The 16266-nt window shown below is 46.3% G+C and overlaps 2 protein-coding genes across 6 annotated transcripts in view; both read left to right on the forward strand.

Moving 5' to 3' along the window:
• LOC149326530 (uncharacterized) overlaps positions 1 to 7488 on the forward strand; it is a 65164-nt gene extending 57676 nt beyond the window's left edge. For 4 of the 5 annotated variants that reach the window (XR_016286223.1, XR_016286224.1, XR_016286225.1 and 1 more), the window contains one exon: positions 719 to 863. Coding sequence is in view for 2 of the 5 variants with exons in the window: in XM_089563175.1 (XP_089419301.1) it covers positions 719 to 738 (20 nt within the window). In the remaining 3 variants the exon portion in view is untranslated. Of the gene's footprint in view, positions 1 to 718; positions 864 to 7132 lie in introns of those variants that run through there. The other variant, XM_089563174.1, reaches the window with a different exon arrangement.
• A 2409-nt stretch (positions 7489 to 9897) lies between these two features.
• On the forward strand, positions 9898 to 10946 carry LOC149326531 (uncharacterized). The gene has a single exon (XM_089562834.1). The coding sequence runs from the start codon at positions 10013 to 10015 to the stop codon at positions 10586 to 10588; it is 576 nt and encodes a 191-aa protein (XP_089418960.1). The 5' UTR covers positions 9898 to 10012; the 3' UTR covers positions 10589 to 10946.
• The last annotated feature ends 5320 nt before the right edge of the window (positions 10947 to 16266 follow it).

The raw sequence follows: 16266 nt of genomic DNA on the forward strand, positions 1-16266 counted from the left end.
AACTTGAAACTTTCGCTTGCGGTCGCAGTTTCCTGCTCGCCGATATAGTTCGTCTTGTTAGTTGTCCCGATTTGATATAAAAGGGCAGAAAGACACACAGTTTCTTCAAGAATGAGCTCCTTCGTTGTAAAGACATTTTTCTTTGCGAGAAATGACGCTTTCAGCTTCGCCAAAGAGCTAATTATTTTAAAAAGTTGTTTACACCTGCATTGACTAGTGTAGTGTGAATTAGGTTAACTTATAACATTCCAGATTTTTGGATAGAATAGAGATTCTCCGGTGCGAACGGAAATGACAAAGGTGACATAATGGCTAACGACTTGCTTCAAAATTTGCGCTGCATCTCCCAAACAAGAAATATTTACCGGGTCTCACAAAAGTCTCACAACATTCTTCCGAACCTCGAAAGGCTTCTAATTGCAGCCACTGCTGCATGGCTCAAACTCACGATATAGAGGAAGGCAGTCGAGCTCTTTAGACGCTAAGCCGCGGCTGCTAGAAGTAAAATAGATATTATTTGGTCTATGCAAAAAGTATTTAAACGACGCAACCTAAAATTTCAAAGCAGTCTTTATCGGCGCCGCATGACTGCGCACATAATATTGCCTTGTTATTTTTAATCTTAGTTTAAATGCCTACCTTTTTTTCTGATAGGACACGCATACATTTTGTACAAGGGCAATGCTGCCTTAGAGAAAAAATGCTATCTTTTTTTCAGTCCCCGACCCAAGGATATAGAAGAGGAGCCTCGAGAAGAGGTGGACATCTACTTTTCCTTTAAGTCTTGTTCAAATAGATCACTACAAACTAGAATCCGATGGTAAAAAAGAAGACGGTTAAATAAATTCGCACTTTTCAAGCAACTTTAAAGTTTCCTATAATTACGACCCGCAAAACAATTACCCTAATTGAAACTCTTGAGAAATGCCATCTTTATATCTAATGACATCTTAGTTGAAATCAAGAGGAAGAAATGGTCTTGGGAAGGGCATGTAATGCGAAGGCAAGATAACCGCTGGTCCTTAAGGGTAACGGAGTGGATTCCAAGAGAAAGCAAACGTAGCAGGGGACGGCAGAAAGTTAGGTGGGCGGATGAGATTAACTCTTTCGCTACCGCGGAAAAATGCACGATTTGGAGCGTACTGAAAGAAATTTTTTTTTCTCAAGAACTAATACACCCAGCACATATTGCAATGCATGAAATTGTAGCTTATTAGTTACACTTCTGAATGAAACAAACACCAGAGTTGTGTGTGCAAAAGTAAATGAACATTTATTTGTGAAATTTCCTAAAAACGCAAAAAAAGTATATAGCAAAAACAAAAATTACTGGCTGCACTAAGCCCGAACATGATTAGAGGAAAACTGGAATATACAAACTGTTGCACATGTTTATAGCTGTCATTATTCACAGTTTCAGCTGTGAGAAAAATTTACTGCACTTTCCATGGCTTGTCAAGTCAGGGGTCATGACTGTGGTGCCACTGTGAAGAGCAGTCAGAGGTGAAGATGTGAAGTAGAGGTAGACTGACAAGTGCTTCACATAAGGTTTTATCTTTGTTCCTCCCTTGTTCTCTGATAGCCGAGCTTGTAGTTTCTTCTTTTTTTCATTCTTTTCGGTTGGTGTTGAATGGATTCTATGAGAGGATTGGGGGCGTGGACTTCTTTTCCCTCATCATACCCGAAGATTTCTTGAATGAGCTGCTCCCTGAAAGCCAGCTGATAAAATTTGGCATTTTAGGCAAGCTCTAAAACATCAGGATCGATGAAATAAGTTTTATCGATGTGCTTCAAAAGCCAGGACACTTTTCAAGTGTTGCCAATAGAAGCTGCCGCCACTGAATCATCCGGGTCCGTTACGTGCAAAAAAAGAAAAACAAAAAAAGCGAAAAACCAATTTTGAGAAATAATTTTTGATGGCAGAGGGCCAGAATAGATTATTCTGGTATTTCAGTAGAGATACAGTCGTGGCAGGTCAACAATTCCAATGTATATGATGATTCCAATGAACATCAGAATCTCCAACAGATTCACGTCTTCCCATGAGCCGTCACGCCGAATTTGCTGAAAATCTTCATCCATGCATACTTATTAGTGTTTCCGCACACGATCTTCATCATTTCCGCCGTGAAGAGCATCAAAAAAAAGTCGAGAACTCGAGCGAATCTCCGAGCACCGCTCCGCAGCGATGTGCCGATATGGACACCTAGCTGTCGTCTTGGTTGAAAAACGCGACGCGACCTTGAGCATTTGGCAAACTGTCTTCGCCATACGTTGTCAAGACCCTGAAGCAAAAAAATAAACCACTGTCATCAATTACAAACCGTATGCACCGCAGAAAACACACAGCGAACGAAAACAGAACTTACATGCAAGTACGCGCTGACGTTCCAGGCTCCCGAGGCGAAGTCTCGCTGCCGAAACCGAAATCCAACGTTTGTACATTGTTGCCCGACTAATAACCGCTGCTTTCGTCGCAAAAAACGAAACCAAAACCGGCCGACGTGCTCGGTGTCAGCTTTCGCTTCCGAGGAGCGCGCGGCGACGCGGACGCCATTTTCTCCGGCTGACGGTGCTGCGGCCGTTCAAAGTTTTATTTTTCACGGCGCCCCCTCATGTCAAAACACTGAAACCAAGGCTGCAATCGAAAGAGCAGTTGTTGAGCTCGCAAACTAGATGGCGGAGCACGTCCACAACGCTCCAAAATTAGCTTTTTTGCGCGGGCGATTTGAATCGATCATATGCGAACGATCGCCTATGGCGCGGTAGCGAAAGAGTTAAGAAGTTTGCGTGGATACAGTGGCGGCAACTGACAAAGGACAGGGTTAATTGGAGAGACATGGGAGAGGCCTTAGCCCCGCAGTGGGTGTAGTCAGGCTGATGATGATGATATCTACGCGTTGTCTCTTATGAGCAGACCTTCCATGCTGGTGCAAGGAAAATAATACGTTAGCCTAGGCTGGCTGTTGTACGAGTGAAGCAGCTGCTACATTATGTGTAGTGAAGATCAACTGGCAGAACAATCACCCAATGGACTAAACTTGGCACAATGCCGTGTCTTTACCTGTCAACAGCACTGCTCTAAGCAGCGTGTGTCGAATAGTATTGTGCGCTGGGCGACAGGGCCATTGTTGTTGTTGTTGCCTCAAAAACGCTAGCACATATTGGCCAGGGTTTGGTGCAAATCCCAACAGAAAAGAAGTCATCCATGTTCATCCCAAGCGGCTCAAATATATAAATATAGGAATCTGTGAAAAAAAAAAACATGAATCATAGCAGAATTGAGGAAATCGGAATTAAAATCGAGGAAACAAAGCGGTGTGTTTGGAATAACTGAATTTCAAAGCAATAATATTAAATACAAAAATTTTGAGAGAAAAGTAAAGACATCGAGAAGTTAACATAAAAATCTCCCGGTTTCAGTAACACACTAGTGAAGAAGCTTACCCACCTGCTTAAGGTCATGGCCTTTGACGGTTGCACCGAAGGAGAGGAGGACGGGAAGAATAAACGGCAGCCGTGATTGAGCGAAAGTATTTTGCAAAAACTGAATTCTCTGCCGCGCAAACCGCCGGAAGCAGATGATGAAATGATGTATCGTCTCAACGTCCCTCATGACGCACATTGATTTGACGGTGTGAAGCTAGAACGTCATCTAGGTTAAGGTGAAGAATCCTGCAGTGCAACAGCGTCATGGAAACCTCACATTGCCTTGATCTGGAAGAATGTATGTTCTCTGTGAATTTTAAATGTTCGAAATGTGCTCTATCAAGGATGGGCTCATGGCTAAAGTACTGGTGTATTTGGTAACGTCCATAAGGGGTCATAGCCAGCAGTGTAAGGTTCAGAACGACATAAGCAACAGGCCCATTCATGGCTGATTTCGCTAAGAAATCGGCCATAGAATTCGAAGTAATGACACAGTGCCCTGGGATCCACTGAAAACGCACTTCTTGCACATGAAGTGGCAGAACGTACACTAGGGATCGATACAAAAGACTAGTTCTCGAAATTTCAAGCGCTGCCAAGAGAGAGAGACAGTCCCATAGAATGATTACTTGAGAAATACTGTGGAGAACTTTTTGAAGGGCCAAACCAATAGCGAGTTATTCAGCAGGGATAGAATAACACAGATAGAATAAAGCCAATCTAGTGTGGGGGAATAAGCACCAACTGCTGCTTTTTTGGCCTTGTTGAGAGGCATCTGTGAAAATAACAGCATGACTTGGATACTGGAACAGGTATTCCTCCACGAGACCATTTAGCACATTGGCAGATAGCTGCTTTGCATATAGCGGTAGCGTATGGTCCAAGCAAACAGCTACTGCAGCCTGCACATTGCCAGCGCATTGCACGGATCTAAGCAAAACTGCAATTGTAGACAACAGGTGCTCTGTGAACACAAATTGAGGCAGTTTGTAGAGTGGCCCATGTTTACCCGAAAACAATGCTGGGCTAGTCAAAAAACTTGGAGGAGCCACTCCAGGCATAGGCTCAAGTCCCCGTAAAAAGCTGGGCACTGTGAGAAGCTGGAAGCGAGAGTTCAAGTACCGTAGGCGTGGTTCCAGAAAGGGGACACAATTTGCCGCTGATTTTGGCAAACCGAGGAAAAGCCGTAGAGCGCACCTCTCCAAAAGAACCAGAGGTTTAATTTTGTATCTTGGACAACTCGGGAACAAAACACAACCGAACTCCAAAGCTGGTCTTCGAATAAGTCTTATAGAAAAATAAGAGGGTGTCTCTGCGCATACCGAATGTCTAATTCCTGATTCGCGTCAGGCGCACGAGCGCTCGTTCACCTTTTAGGACTGCACTTCTGACATGAGGTCGCCAGTCTAGATGAGGGTCGTATATTGTACCTAGGTACTCTCGGGACTCGACTTGCGGGATTTTGGCGCCACGATACAGTAGACTCATATAAAGAAACGATTCTGAAGGAAAATCGAGAACGACAGATTTCTTCACGTTGAGAATTAAATGTACCCTACCCAGCCATACATCCAGGGCATTGGGGTAGGCCTTCAATAGCTGGTACAGTTAATGAATGTCCCGCTTAAAAATGTTAAAAAGTAAAAGAGACAACACCGACCTCTGAGGCGCTTCTACTCTGAGTAGAGGCTTCGGAAGTAAAGCAACCATCGGAAGAGAAGAAACGACTATCATTTAGAAATTCCCGCACCCTTGCAAGAATGTAAAAGCACTGCTTCCCGGGGCTTCACGCGCCGCAGACCCGCGCCGCCTTTATTTTCTTATCGGCATTTCTATCAATACCTCGAAATACGTGACAGTAATTCAAGCCTGTTGTGGAAGAATCCCAATTCTCTTTTGAAGCCATGGAGAGACAGTGCCACCGAAAGCCTAATATATGGTGACAGTGTGCCCAAGGGGACCGTTATATTGAATGCTTTCAGCATCTTCTTCACAGATGTGACAGGCATGCCCTGTCATACTACTACTTATCCATAGATCAATGGTGGCACAGAAAGGAGCCTATTCCTTCATTCTCTTTGAGAAGCTGAGGTGATATCGACGTTTTAGGGACTTTCTAATAATTTGGCCTACGATGAAGATGACTTTCAGATTAGGCCAGTCAAATTTATTACAGGCATACATCATCTGTGCTAACCTGTTTATTTAACCTGGGTTTTTAAAATTTTGTTTTCTGAAAAAGAAAACTACAAGAGGCTGAAGTAGTTGAAGTTTGCAAGAAAGGTTATCAGAAGTTCCTCGAATATTACAGACTAATTTATCTTTCTCCTATCTTCTCCAACGGTTCAGGAAAACTTTCCTTCCTAGAAAAATTCATAGATAAAATTTACATGGTAACAAGACGACAAAATGGTGTTCGTAAAAGTAAGTCAACAGTACTGGTGCTCCTAATAGTTGTGTTTGCGCTAGGCCTTCCCTCCCGCTGCCAATTTCGATACACCTTGGCAGCTTTCCTCTTGTCGCCCGTGCCACTCCCGAGGCTAAGACCATGTTCGCCTTCTGCTCGCTTGAGTACGGCATGCTTTCCGCACTGCAAACAAATTCTTCGAAGCGGTTGTACGCGGGACCACATCAATAGTCAGTTGAGCTCACACGCATCTAGCCGTTGGCACAGCTTGGAAAGAGCAGCATTATAACAAGTCTCCTGACTCACACTGGTGTCCATCATATGATACATGTTTTGTGTGTATTTTTTCGATTCCGCTTCCACTTGAACACTGGAAAAAAAATGTGCTCTTTTTATCATATCGGAACACACGGCTAATGACAGCGCGTTCTTCCGCGCCAGGAGCGAGCGGCTGCAGACGAAGAGCTTTTTCGGAGCGCCGTGGCTATACGCTGCGGGTAATGTCAGAGCCGAGCAAATATTGAAGCCTTTTCTCGCAAGCGAAGAGAAGACGAAGCGCTGGCGATGTTTTTTACAAAGTACATATGAGGGCGCTGTAATCGTGGCACATTCGGGCGCGCGGCGCGTGCTGTCATATGGTATTTTTTTTTTAAAATCCGCTGGCTTTCGTTTTTCCCGAATAAAAACGGCCACGCTAGGTCTATCGATGCAAGTGTCTTGGCTGGACAATATTTGTGGAGCACTACAACTTTCCTGTCGAAGTCGGAACGTTTCAAGCTGTATTTAAAATGTTAATTCATTTATCTCAACCAATTATTCAAGTAGAACGAGCAAAAAACTTGTTCTGTATCTCTAGATAACCCTAACAACATCCACTCGATTTCAGTTCTGAGGAACGCGTAGCATTTTGGAGTATCTTGATCCAAGTAGCTGGGACCCCAGCTATATATATGAGCGATGCCAACAACCACATAAACAAAGCAGCTTAGCGGAGTTTTTCTCATTATTAATATTTGTTTTGTTGATCAATGTAGATTATTAGTGAATACTGACAGGTGGCGACATAAAGGTGAAGAAGACGTACTAGTAGTTAGCTTCTTTTTATATCTAGCAGGTGGCGCTTGATGTTTTTTTTATTCTTTCGTCTCTTTGATTTGTACACGCGGACGCCCGTTCCAAAAGGAATGGCCTTTTTCTTTTTTTTTTGTCGCCACTTGTTCGTTTCAATTGCTCTGTTGTCACGTTGCAGTTATTTTCAATGCTCGTATCATATGTCTACAAGTTTATTTATTCCAGCGTGGTCACTACCCTCTTCAGCTCGGTCGAATGCAGGCCGGGGCAGCCGAATCACGATGGTGGCGAGATGCAAAAGAAGCCCATGCGCTGCGCGAAAGTCTACGCACAAGCGGTCATAATTAATCCGGAGCCCTCCACTACGGCGTCTGCCTATCTCATCAGATGAGAGACGGTGTCGTTCTCATTTGACAGCCACCCAGCACAGTGACAGCCACCCAGCACAGCAGTCTTAAAGCGAATGCTTTACTCTGAAAATAATCCATGGAAACCGCGCTACTAGGAGCGAAGTTCAACAGTAGCACCAAGAAAGCGGGCAATGCACGGACTGACGATAAGCGCTGTCCCCTCGCACGGTTGTGCAGTCCATAATAAACAGTAGCGGTATGTAGGAGCGTAATTAGTCTTTTTTTTTCGTTCCTATTACGGCCCCTGGGGCTCCTCTTGCTAATGGCCACACACCATAACTTACAAGCAGTGTGGTCTCAGCGCAGTGCACAGCAACTGAAAGCACGAATTGGCCTTTTCGGTGGCGGAGCAGCTTCTTCGTGTGGCTGTGCTCTGCACTTGCCCTCGCAGATTTTCTAGGATCGAAGCCTTTCTATATTGGCGATCTAGCAATGGCGAATGTGTTTGTTGCGGTCGCACGTTCGGAAAGGGTGCATGGCGAACGGGCGCGAACATTGGCATTACCTAGTTGCGCAGTACGTTTCCGCGAAGCTCGCTAACGACCGCATCCTCCGCCTTTCACTCTCTGTCGACATTTTTACAATCCACAACACAGCCCTTCTACCATTCTATTGGTCCTATAAAAGAAATGTAAAAAAAACCATAAAAGAAAGAGAGAGGATGCCTGGACCAGCAATGCTTTGCCAGGCTTAACGCCAATTCAAAATAAAAGAAAATACCTAAATGTTTCAAAGAAGAAAAAAAAATTTAAGCGAAAAAGAGAGCATTAAAAAAACTCAAAAGAAAAGAAAACAAAAGGCTCGTCACAATAAAAGTTAGTCGCAGGCAGATAGTCAAAGCACAGCGTGCAGACCGCGGAATAAATAAAAATTACGAGGAACTTTAGCGGCTAAAGTGGTGAAAGGCGAAAGCCTGAGTGCTGCATTCTGCTACGCGATTGTTCACTGCACATTTTGTTGGTACATTAATTAACTGCCAATAGGGGATATTCAAAAAGGCGCGCCATCTAGGAGGAAAAACGCGAACTACTGCGCGCCATTTTGTCAGGGGCGTCGTTTGCGGCTCCACTGACTCTATGCTTCTTCAGTGGTGCGGTCGCAGCTCACCCTCCCGCGAACGATGCCGTCCCACTGCTGTGTCCCCTTCTGTACGCAGCGAGGGTACAAGGATCTGTCGGGGAACAAGGTAGGAATTCTTTTTTACCGGTGATTTCACGCGCCACTTTAAAAAAAAAACCAAACCTGCCGCCCGTCCGTGCAACGCTGTTTGCCAGTTGTTTGGCGTCGTGTCAACCTCTATTTCTGTTATTGCGGTCGTGCGTCACCGTGTCATGTATACGCTGTGCCTTCCTAGTTTACGTGTACTTGTTTTTGTTCGACACAAGCTGCTTCTTATGCGCGACATTGCATGCCCGCGTGGACACGCTTGAATGGCACCACCAGCGCTTGCGTAGCGCTTCGCCCCGTTTCTGAAATTAGGTATTCCTATGAGTTAAACTTGAGAGAGGATGAGCGAAGTCAGCAGCATTGTATTTGTAAGTGAACTGCATTCGTGTATATCGTGTTTATAATGATGCTGTTCTCCCGCGAGACAAACGTTATGCAAGCGAAAACTGTGGCGACTTCTGCCGCAGCTCGTGCTCGTTCAGTTGTATTTTAGCTTGCTTCGTCCGTGCTAAGTTCGCGCTTACTGTTTCAGGGTATTTTTCTCGCCGTCAGAGCAGCGCAATATTAGAACCGAGTCGCTAATGTGCCTGTTCATCGTTGCTAAACCCTCTTGTACTTACTGTTCAGGTTTCCTACCACGGATTTCCGCGAGATCCTGTTCTCCGCAGAAGATGGATTATTGCGATAAAACGGGATGAAGGCCCTTTATTTCAAGTCACAATGCATACACAGGTATGCTCAAAGCACTTCAAAAGAGATGACTTTGTACCAGGAGTGGCAAGTGGCAAAAGAATCCTTAGAGATGAAGTGGTTCCCACCGTGTTCGTGTTCGCGCGCGCAAAAAAAGAAAGAAAGGCTCCGAAAGCACGCACACCTTTGCATTCAAGAAAGACAAAGCCGCAAGAACAACAGCGCTCAAAACCACAGGAATAAATGGAAAGTGAAGTCTGCGCTGCAGACGAGCAGCTGCCAACCCAAACAGAGCAAAGTTCCCTTGCTGAAGGGCAGGCATTGATAGTGACACAGGCCAAGGAAATCCAGCGACTGAAGCTACAGTGTAGTTTTGTAAGGAACGAACTGGCACAAGCAACAGCAGCAGTTTACAAGTTAGAAGGCGACAACAATGTTTTGCGGCGTCAGCTTGAAGCAGAAAAGTCAAAGACTGCTGCCTTCTGCTTGGGCCGTATTAAAGAATCTGATGAGGATTTTGTTTTACACTGGGCTCCCCGATTACGAGCACTTTGTCGGACTGCTGAAGTATATCCACCCAGACTACAACACCAACTTGCATTGCAGAAAACCAAAGAACCTGTATAGTCAGGGAAGAAAAAAAAAGCTGACCAAGGACGACGAGCTTTTTCTGGTTCTGTTCAGACTAAGACTTGGCCTATTTTAGCAGGATTTGGCTCACAGGTTCAACATCTCGCAAGCAACCGTATCCAGGATATGCACAACATGGATCAGTCTGCTCTACACTAAGCTGAAGAACTTGCCTCTGTGGGCATCACGAGAGACTGTGGATGCAACTATGCCTGCTGTGTTCGTGGAAAAGTATCCAGCAACTAGAGTGATTCTGGATGCAACTGAAGTCAAGTGTGCAGTGCCCAGCTCACTAGCACTTCAGTCAAGCACATATTCTTCGTACAAGTCTGCAAACACGTTTAGAGGACTTGTTGGCATAATGCCAAATGGCCTCCTGTCCTTTGTTTCAGAACTGTTCACAGGTTCAATATCTGACAGAGAATTAGTCATTCAGAGTGGCTTTCTAAACCTTCCGCTTGACACAGGAGATGCCGTTATGGCTGATAAAGGCTTCAAGGTTGGAGATCTTCTAGAGAAGAAAGGTGTGGGCCTGAACATTCCTCCATTTTTGCATAACAGGAAGTTTTCGGCAGCAGAAGTGAAAGAAACACAAGAAATTGCATCTCTCAGGATTCATGTTGAGAGAAGGATACAGCGAATTAAGTCCTTCCACATTTTTGACCGTCCTGTTCCTCTCACCCTGGCACCATTAATTAATCAGATGTGGACTGTGGTTGCATTACTGACTAATTTCCAGTCAGACCTCATCTCCAAGCATGATTCTATTAGTGCAGCATTCTAAGCCGAGTATGAGGGCATCCTCTTTCCATGGAGGCGAAAAGCAAGGCATTCTTGTGCTGTGCGATGTCAGTGCACGTTAAAGAACCCCAGGTGGTCGAACATTCCACAGCCCTCCACTACGGTGTCTCTCATAGTCTGAGTTGCTTTGACGTTAAACCCCAAAAACCAAACCAACCATTATCACCCTCACTTTCTCCACTGCAGCACAAAGACTTCTCCCGTACACCTGTCCTGTGCCACTTATGCCCCCAGCTGCTTTCCTAGACCTGCCACAAAATATGGCATTACAGCTCAGAAAATAATGTATTTATGATTCTTGAATGGAAGATAAAAAAAGAAAAACAGCTACACACCCATAAATACACTCGAGATCTAGTCTTCACGGCAGAAGTACTGCAGCATATCATTAAAGAAAAAATAATCTAGGCGAGATTTCATTGCTCCCCACTGGGCATAATCAAAGCGCACCCTCTCGATGATTATCCAGTCCTGAGAGAAAACAACAAAGTCCCCCCACTCGCAGGAGCTCAAGGCCATCTGTCCGGTTATCTGGCAGTAGTACTCATGATCCTGTGATAACCTAGGCTCACCATTGTCAAGAAACTGAACATAAAAGTCGGAAGCCTTCATTGATTCCACATCGGAATCCTTCAGCGAGTATGGACATTTAACTTCAAGGACTCCAAATGTTCCCTCCTCGGGGTCAAACACCAACCTCTCAGGTGATGCCCCCAACCACGGACACGAAGGAGCAACAACAATGCCGCAGTGTTCTACTGTTACATTATGCCCCAACTTTCTCAGCACTTCCACATAGCGCTCAACACAAACAGCCTCATTTTTTCTGCCGTGCTGAATGGCTCGCACTCTGGAAAGGTCTCTGGGATTGAGTAGGTTGCGCAGGCCTTTCTGTGTCCACTCCTTTTTCATGACCACCTTGCCAAAGGCTGAAGCAGTCAGCCTGTGTCTGCGAGCGTCAATCCAATACTGGCTCTGTGCTTGTTGCCGCGTGTTCTTTTCTAGCTCACGGGCGTCTTCAGCCGATATGGATATTTCCTGCAAATAAGTAAGCAGATTTAAAGCTATACTATAAGGCACAAAACAAAAGCACTATTTGGATTCAATCACGGCATGCCATCTCTCTATAAGCAGCCAGATACCTCCAGGCTACAATTCGGACAAGGAGAGTTGTGCTCATTGATTAGTATCTGCGAAGAAAAACAAAGAATCCCATAAGCAAATGGGTCATTTCTTTGAATGTCCATTATTAGAGATGGTAGCTGTACAGCAAATGGCATAGTATACAAACCAAGACAAAGATTATACAAGTACACAATTGGGTACGGCTGTAGGAGTAGTACCCCTTTGCTTAGCAAGTAGCTAGTTCCCGTCAGCTACCATAATTAATGTATGGGAAGCTGTAGCATTAAAAGTAAGGAAATAAGTGCTAAGAAAATAGTACTGTTTAAGCTATGGGATGACGCAGACAAAGACCTTGTCAGGCACTAGTGGTAATTTGTGCAGCATCTTGGATGGCTCATAAGGTATTAATGTTCTAAAAACGATTCACTGAGGTACGGCATAGTGGAAAGTTCCAGATGTTTCGACCAACAGGGGTTCTTTAATGTGCATTGACAGCACACAGTATGCAGGTGCCTTGCTTTTCGCGTCCATGAAAAAGTGGCAGCCACAACCGGGATGTTGTGTAGCGTGCGCTCGCATGAAACAACTTATGCTGCACAACAGCTCTGCATCTTGTAGCGTGCAGAGCTCCTTAACTTTTTGTCTAAGTAATTCAAGATGTAGCAAATAAATGATGGACTGGTATCACAACTCATTTTGTGCTCAGCCTCGTAACTATTGACACCTTCGACATGCAATCCTACACTGTCTATGTACCACTGCATACAAACTTTTCACAACTGGAAACTGTGTTTTAGGCATTTATGTCTCGCATCCTTCAGCAGTGCCATCTTGATATCATCTATAGTGTCAAATTTTGGCACACAGTCCTGGTTTTTTTCACATATCTGACAAGGGTGCATGAAAACTACTGTAAAAAGCTTTGTGACAATGTCTTCTTCAGTGACCTAAGTCACGATGCAGTCAAAATGCTCTAAACAACACCCTTTCAATTTGCAAACTAGCAGAACTTTTTAGTCATGGTACTGAGATACTTACATCAAATATAGCCTTTTCTGCACTCGAGCATCGTCCTTTAAAGACATGCTCTTCAGAATCAACAAAAAGCTCGATGCTGGGAAAAGTGCATATCTGCTCTGTTCCAGGCAGCAGGTTGCCCAGCAGAGTTGCATAACCAGACGGCAGGCGAGACTGGTGGTATGTCGCAGGTGAGCCGGGTGGATCCAAGCCAGACTTTGTCGGCACTAACGGTCCTGTACTGCTCAGAAGAATGGAAGCAAATGAGGTTTTTCCCAGCAGTCCTAGAGTTTCTCCAAGCTCTTTCACTGAGTCAACAACTTGGCGACTGTCATCACTCTGGCATTTAGGAGCCGAAATTTTCAGTCGCTTGGGCACACTGCATCCACCATCATGCACCCGTCGCCAGTCAATAGTCTGCACACTGGCTGGTTTGAGTCCTGTTTGCCGAGGGCGTCTCCACTGCTGGGGTAGCTCGGTGCAGGATAGTGCAGGAGGCGCCTCTTTGTAGCCACCTTTTTGAAGGAAGGTGATGAGCTGCAGAAGAGCTAGCACATGGCTGCAGACTCCATTTCCAGCCGGACACTCACAAGTGCTGGCAGTTACTTCATCTGTATGTCTCTTTAGTGTGACTGTCACAGGGTAGGGTGCTCCAGTCTTCTTCTGGCTCCTGTAGCAGATGCCATGGGCAAGGACAACATCGGGGCTGCAGTAGAAAGTGGACGACGCAAGCAATTTACAGATCATGCATGCAGTACAGTTCTCTTGGAATATTATCACAAGTGCTCAGCTGTACATCAACCAACCCCCAAAACAGAGCAAGGGTTCTCTCAAACATTACATGCCATCTTTGCAACTCCGTAGCAAAACTTGTAGAATGGCGAAAACGAAAAAAAAAGACCTTCACAAGTGAATTTAACGAACGCGCAGAGTATATGATGCCGTCAGCAACACAATACAGGTAGTGTGGCATCGATACTAAAAGCACAGTGTTTGCCTGTCCAGTTACCGGCCAGCATTGCACCAGTCCGCAGCAGGCGAGTAAGCAGAAAAACGGAGGACGCGGCATCATTCGGAAAATGTGAGAGCGTGTACGCCGAATCAGCGTACCAAAGTTATCCAAAATAACGAGTTGGGGTCCCCTGAAAAGCCGAGTATCATCCTCGAAGTTTCAGTCTTCATTACGGAACAGTTCAAATTTATCTGAAGCTAACCAGGTCTTCAAGTTTCACACAGCCTTGATATATGGACGTTTTTGCTTTACAGAAACTACGAGCGAACGACGGGACGGCTGGGAAAGCACGTCCTGAAACCTTTCTTAAAGAACCAGTTGTACCACCGAGGATAAAGCGCTGCTCGTGAGAGCAAAGCCTTGCGTGCCTTGTTAAGTTCTAAAGTTGACTTCCATCCCGCTGTCAGCGGGGAGCTTCACAGCAGCACAACTCTGAAACTGAAGGCGAGCAGCAAGTACTACGCGTTTGCTTTTCATAGCAAACAATCTATAAGTGGAGGTAATGACTTTCAAGTGCTTACCTCAGCTCTGGCGTGCACGTTGACACAGAAGAAGGCTCGGCGTACGCCTCAACGGCGAAGCTGTATGCCTTCCGCTGTTGCTTGCCGGACGCATCACTGTGCGTGCAAAATGCCACCAGGGATGCATCGGTGAGCTTCGGAAGCACACTGAGGTCTGGTGACCATTTCAGAACCGACGCTGAAGGCGTATGTGACATGGTGGAAAGCTAAAAGATCTTCCAAGGCGGGACCTGCTCAACCTCCCACACACAGCACCGAACCGCAAAAATCTGATCGCGCCCCTGACAACATGGCGGTCGCTACCAGTGTTGCCAGACCACTTAGCATTTTGAATATCCCCTATTAATGACGCTTAAGCTTCGCCTTTAGGAGTGGAACGTGACAGCGCGTTGTAGCGCTGCAACGGAGTCCAAAGAACGCCACCACCTGTTCGGCGCGGTGCGTTGCCTCAAACCCCCTGCCCCCCTATAAAGGCGCCCCGAATGCCAACCTCGACGCAGAGATCACGGAGACAGAAGTCAGAGCGGCCCTCCTGACTCTCCGTTCTAACTCCACCCCAGGAGTTGACCGGATCTCTAATGCCATGCTCCGCAATTTGGACGGTCAATCGATCGCCCAGCTCACGGAGTACTTCAACAAATGCTGGCAGGAGGGCACTCTTCCCCAATCATGGCGTCATGCCAAAATCATATTCATACCGAAGCCCCACAAACCACTTACACCCTCAAATCTCCGTCCCATTTCACTAACCTCATGCCTAGGCAAGCTTTTCGAACACGTCGCACTCGCTCGACTCACCCAACACATGGCGGAGCAAGACCTCTACCCGCACAGCATGGTGGGCTTCCGTCCCCATCTGTCAGCACAGGACGCCATGCTCCAACTCACGCAGGACATTTTCGACCCCCTCATTCCGGGTCACACAAAAGCTGTCTTAGCCTTGGATCTCTCCAAGGCCTTTGATCGCCTGGACCATCAAGCGATCATGGCGGCTCTCTCCCCCTTGAACATAGGTGAACGTATGTACACCTATATTCAAACATTCCTTACTAACCGCACGGCCGAAATTCACTTCGGTCCCCACATCTCCCCCCCATACACCCTTAGTGGGGTCGGCACCCCCCAGGGGTCCGTCCTCTCCCCTTTCCTCTTCAATGTCACTCTCATTCCCCTTGCCCACAAGCTACAAACCATCCCTCACCTTCGGCATACACTCTATGCCGATGATATCACGCTATGGACCACCCATGGCAGTGATGGAGACATAGAGAACACCCTACAGTCCGCGGCTATCCTCACCCAAACGCATGCGCGGAGTATCGGACTCTCCTGCTCACCGGAGAAGTCGGAGCTCCTCATAATCCGCCCCACAACACGAAACTGTCCCACAGCCCCCATCACCGTGACACTGGAAAACCGGCCCATCCCGGAGGTAAACACTCTCCGGGTACTTGGCCTCCACATTCAGAACAACGGGAAAAACACACTCACCATACAGAAACTCAAGCAGACAACTGTGTCGATATCACACCTAATCCGCCGCGTTTCTGCACACCACCGGGGCATGAAGGAGCATGACCTATGTCGTCTCATTCATGCCTTCGTCCTCAGCCGCTTTATCTTCACGCTCCCCTACCTGAAACTCCAGGCTAGGGAAATCTCCACCCTGGATGCCATGATTCGAACAGCATTTAAGACAGCATTACACCTACCCCAAAATACCTCAACCGAAAAACTCTTTCAACTAGGCCTGCACAATACGATAGGGGAGCTTACTGAGGCCAACCGACAGACATAATACATACCTCTCGCGAGAACCACCACCGGGAGACACATCCTACACACCCTCGGTATACGCCTACCAGTTACCGATCCCACACAGCTCCAGGTACCCCGCCTCATTCACCGCGATTTATTTATTAAACCTCCCCCCAAAAACATGCATCCCACCTACCACGAACCCCGCCGCAGAGCTCGCGCACGGGC

Source organism: Amblyomma mixtum, chromosome 10, assembly GCF_055824585.1.
Source record: "Amblyomma mixtum isolate Tamu chromosome 10, ASM5582458v1, whole genome shotgun sequence".
In the NCBI taxonomy this organism is placed as follows: Eukaryota; Metazoa; Arthropoda; class Arachnida; order Ixodida; family Ixodidae; genus Amblyomma; species Amblyomma mixtum.

Coding starts and splice junctions, on each gene's coding strand:
- LOC149326531 (XM_089562834.1), top strand. CDS start 10,013: ATGCCTGCTGTGTTCGTGGAAAAGTATCCAGCAACTAGAGTGATTCTG.